The sequence below is a fragment of the Ahaetulla prasina genome, chromosome 9, assembly GCF_028640845.1.
Source record: "Ahaetulla prasina isolate Xishuangbanna chromosome 9, ASM2864084v1, whole genome shotgun sequence".
NCBI lineage: Eukaryota > Metazoa > Chordata > Lepidosauria > Squamata > Colubridae > Ahaetulla > Ahaetulla prasina.
Genome location: NC_080547.1, coordinates 7,670,046 through 7,673,931, shown reverse-complemented (window position 1 = coordinate 7,673,931; position 3,886 = coordinate 7,670,046). Strand labels below are relative to the sequence as shown.

At 45.5% G+C, this 3,886-nt stretch overlaps 1 protein-coding gene across 1 annotated transcript; it reads right to left on the bottom strand.

Moving 5' to 3' along the window:
- Window positions 1-1,362: 1,362 nt before the first annotated feature.
- On the bottom strand, window positions 1,363-3,489 carry LOC131203852 (B-cell linker protein-like). Its single transcript, XM_058194528.1, has 3 exons — window positions 3,431-3,489; window positions 2,506-2,661; window positions 1,363-1,514 (listed from the first exon to the last, which is right to left on the bottom strand). The coding sequence occupies exons 2-3, from the start codon at window positions 2,647-2,649 to the stop codon at window positions 1,398-1,400; spliced, it is 261 nt and encodes an 86-aa protein (XP_058050511.1). The 5' UTR covers window positions 2,650-2,661; window positions 3,431-3,489; the 3' UTR covers window positions 1,363-1,397.
- Window positions 3,490-3,886: the final 397 nt, after the last annotated feature.

Sequence of the window (3,886 nt, the reverse complement as noted above, 5' to 3'; positions counted from 1 at the left end):
AGTCTTATCTCCCTTTTTTTCTCTCTCTCTTGCTGAGAGGATCTGTTCGCCCAAGCTAATAATTCGGTATTTTATTTGAGTTGGCAAGAAGCAGAGAGAAATGTCAGACTGACCGTTGGCCTTCTTTCTTCACTGCTCTCTTTTCTCTTTCTGGTTTTTTTATGGTGCTGGCCAAAAGTTTCCTAAATCTAGGCTTTGATATTCCTTTCAGAACAATGGGCTACTTCAATCCCCACCCCACACCCTGGGACATTGCAACTGTCATAGATATGAGTCATCGCCAAGGAGCTGAATTCTGATTACGTGAACATCAGGATGCTGCAACAGTCATAAGTGGGGAAAACGGTTTGTTTTTTCAGTTCTGTTGTAATGTCAGTCACTAAATGAACTATTGTTAAGCCAAAGACTCCGTGTCTATTATTAGAATAGAATAGAATTTTTTATTGGCCAAGTGTGATTGGACACACAAGAAATTTGTCTTTGGTGCATAGGCTCTCAGTGTACATAGAAGATCATCAAGAATTCTAAAGTACAACACTTAATGATAGTCATAGGGTACAAATAAGCAATCAGGAGCCAATCAATATCGATATAAACCGTAAGGATAAAAGCAACAAAGTTACAGTCATACAGTCATAAGTGGAAGGAGATGGATGATGGGAATGATGTGAAGATTAATAGTAGTGCAGATTTAGTACATAATTTGGCAGTGTTGAGGGAATTATTTGTTTAGCAGAGTGATGGCGTTCGGGAAGAAACTGTCCTTGTGTCTAGTTGTTCTGGTGTGCAATGCTCTGTAGCATCGTTTTGAGGGTAGGAGTTGAAACAATTTATGTCCAGGATGTGAGGGGTCTGTAAATATTTTCACAGCCCTCTTTTTGACTCGTGCAGTATACAGGTCCTCAATGGAAGGCAGGTTGGTAGCTGTTGTTTTTTCTGCAGTTCTAATTAATTAATCGCAAGGTTATTAAAAAACAACAACAGAATTATTATTGTTATGACTGTACAAGGTGCAACAGGCATTGCTTGATGCAAGGATCCATTTTAAAGGCCACGCCAATGCCACTCTTATTATTTTATTATTATTTATTTATTTTATTTGATTTTTATACCGCCCTTCTCCCGAAGGACTCAGGACTCTTAAAGGAAGGACTCTTAAAGTTCTTTATTATTATTTTTATTATTATTATCAGCATCCTTAAATCATGTCCAGAATTTTGCACGCCAGCTTTCTTCCGCCTCCGGAAAGTTGTTGAAAAGCAGGCTATGAATGAGATAATGCAGGATGCCAGCCTGAATCCTGAACGTTTTGTCCTTGCTCCAGAAGGTCCTCGAAACCCACACTCGGGGCGCCTAGCTGAAACTGGGGATCCACTCTGCATGGCAGGCGCCGATCTTCACGGTGTCACGGGGAACAAGAGTCGAGTTTGCTCCTTGGCAGAAGTGCTGCCGTCGATCAGCACCAGGGGGCGCTCCGAGTACTTCTCGATGATGCTGGAAACACTGTCAAACAGCTGGCGAGGGGGAAAACAAATCAACATCTGGTGTCCCCCAATTCCCTCCTTTCCCTACTCTTGGATCTGGGACCCCGTAAGTCAGGGAAAGTCGTAGGGAAAGGCAGGTGCGGGGCGGACTTTGGGGGCCAGGCACTTCATTATTATCCCTTTCAATGAACGTTAGTTTACATAGAATAGAATGAATTGGAGTGGAGGAGAAGAATAGAATGGAGTGGAGGAGAAGAGAAGAGAAGAGAAGAGAGAATTAATAATGGAATGGAATGGAATGGAATGGAGTGGCGTGGAGAGGAGAGGAGAGGAGAGGAGAGGAGACAAGAGGAGGAGAGGAGAGACGTGAGCATATTTCATAAAATCATCTGCTACAATGTCCTACCTGTCAATGACTACTTCAGCTTCAACCACAACAATTACACGAGCACACAAGAGATACAAACTTAAAGTGAACTACTCCAAACTCGATTGCAGAAAATAGGACTTCGGCAACAGAGTGGTCAAAGTGCGTATAGTCCAGGCTCTGGTTTTCCCGGTTGCAATGGGTGGCTGTGAAAGTTGGACCATAAGGAAGGCTGAGCACCAAAGAATGGAGGCCTTTGAACTCTGGTGCTGGAGAAGACTCCTAAGAGACCCTTGGACTGTAAGGCGGTCAAAGCGGTCAGTCCTAGAGGAGATCAACCCTGACTGCTCTTTAGAAGGCCAGATCCTGAAGAGGAAACTCAAATGCTTTGGCCACCTAATGAGAAGGAAGGACTCACTGGAGAAGAGCCTAATGCTGGGAACGATGGGAGGGCAAAAGAAGAAGGGGACAGTAGAGAACAAGGGGGCTGGATGGAGACACTGAAGCAGATTAAATGGACTCCAGAGGATGATAGAGGATAGGAAGGCCTGGAGGAACGTTGTCCATGGGGTCACGATGGGTCGGGCACCACTTCGCAACTAACAACAACAACAACAACAATCTCCTGGAGATCCAACTTTCCCTTCAACTCACCTCATGTCTCTTGGGATCCTTGCCAAGCGCAAACTGGCAGCTGCTCTCCTGGTAGTGGATAGGAACATTGTAGACACGATTCTTGTAAAAAACCACCAAGGTGAAGGGCTGGCTGGCAGAGTGGTGAGAACTCTGCCGTACCATGAAGGCGCTGTTCTGCAAGAAAGAGGAGGGGAGCAGAGGAGAACAAGAGTAACAGAGTTGGAAGAAACCCTGGAGGTCTTCTAGTCCAGCCCCCTGCTTAGGCAGGAAATCCTAAACTATCTCAGACAAATGGTTGTCCAACATCATCTTAAAAACTTCCAGCGTTGGAGCATTCACAACTTCTGGAGGCAAGTTGTTCCACTTGTTAATTGTCCTCACTGTCAGGAAATTTCCCGCTGCCAGGGGTTCGATCCTGACCAGCTCAAGGCTGACTCATCCTTCCAAGTTTGGTAAAACGAGGACCCAGATTGTTGGAGAGGGGCAAGAGGCTGACTCTGTAAACCCCTTAGAAAGGGCTGTAAAGCTCTGTGAAGCGGTATATAGGTCTAGATGGTATTGCTATTTTCCTCCCTCTCTCCCTCCCTCCCTCCCTCTCAGTGGTTATAATGCAGTATTGCAGACTAATTCTGCCAACTGCCAGTGGTTCGATCCTGAGCAGCTCAAGGTTGACTCAGCCTCCCATCCTTCTGAGTTTGGTAAAATGAGGACCCAGATGGTTGGGGGCAAGAGGCTGACTCTGTAAACTGTTTAGAATGGGCTGTAAAATCATATGACATGGTATATAAGTCTACTACTATTGCTACAGGCAGGATTGCTACGTGATGGGATTGCATTGTGCTGGCATTTCCCAACCAGAGTGGACAAAACAGGACCCCGGGGGCTCAGACCCTGCAAACTGGAGATTGGCATTTATAAAAAGCATAAAACAGGGCCGGGCTACCTTGTTAAATTGGAGGAGAGCTGCTTCCGCCGTACGCCGGTCACAACTGCCTGCATACCATGGAGCATTTTTCATATCAGGATCCTGCAGAAATATGACGGAGCCAGTGAAACTGATAAATGCAGGTTACAGCCAAAGGATCGAGGCACCTCTGCTTTTCTAAGGAAACAAACCGACTAGAACAGATTATAGATCCACCCTCCCCACCGTTCTCCAACTTCACCGCAATCCCAATCCATGGGTTTCAGATTTTGATCCAGGAGTGAGGTCTAGAGACTCTATAAACTGCTTATATAGGGCTGGAAAGCACTGTGAAACAGTATATAAGTCTAAGGGCTATTGCTGTTTTCCTTTCCTTCCGTCCTTCCTTCCTTCCTTCCCTCCCTCCCTTCCTCCCTTCTTTCTCACTCTGTCTCTCTCTCTCTGTCTCCCTCTTCCCATCTGACAAGACTGTTA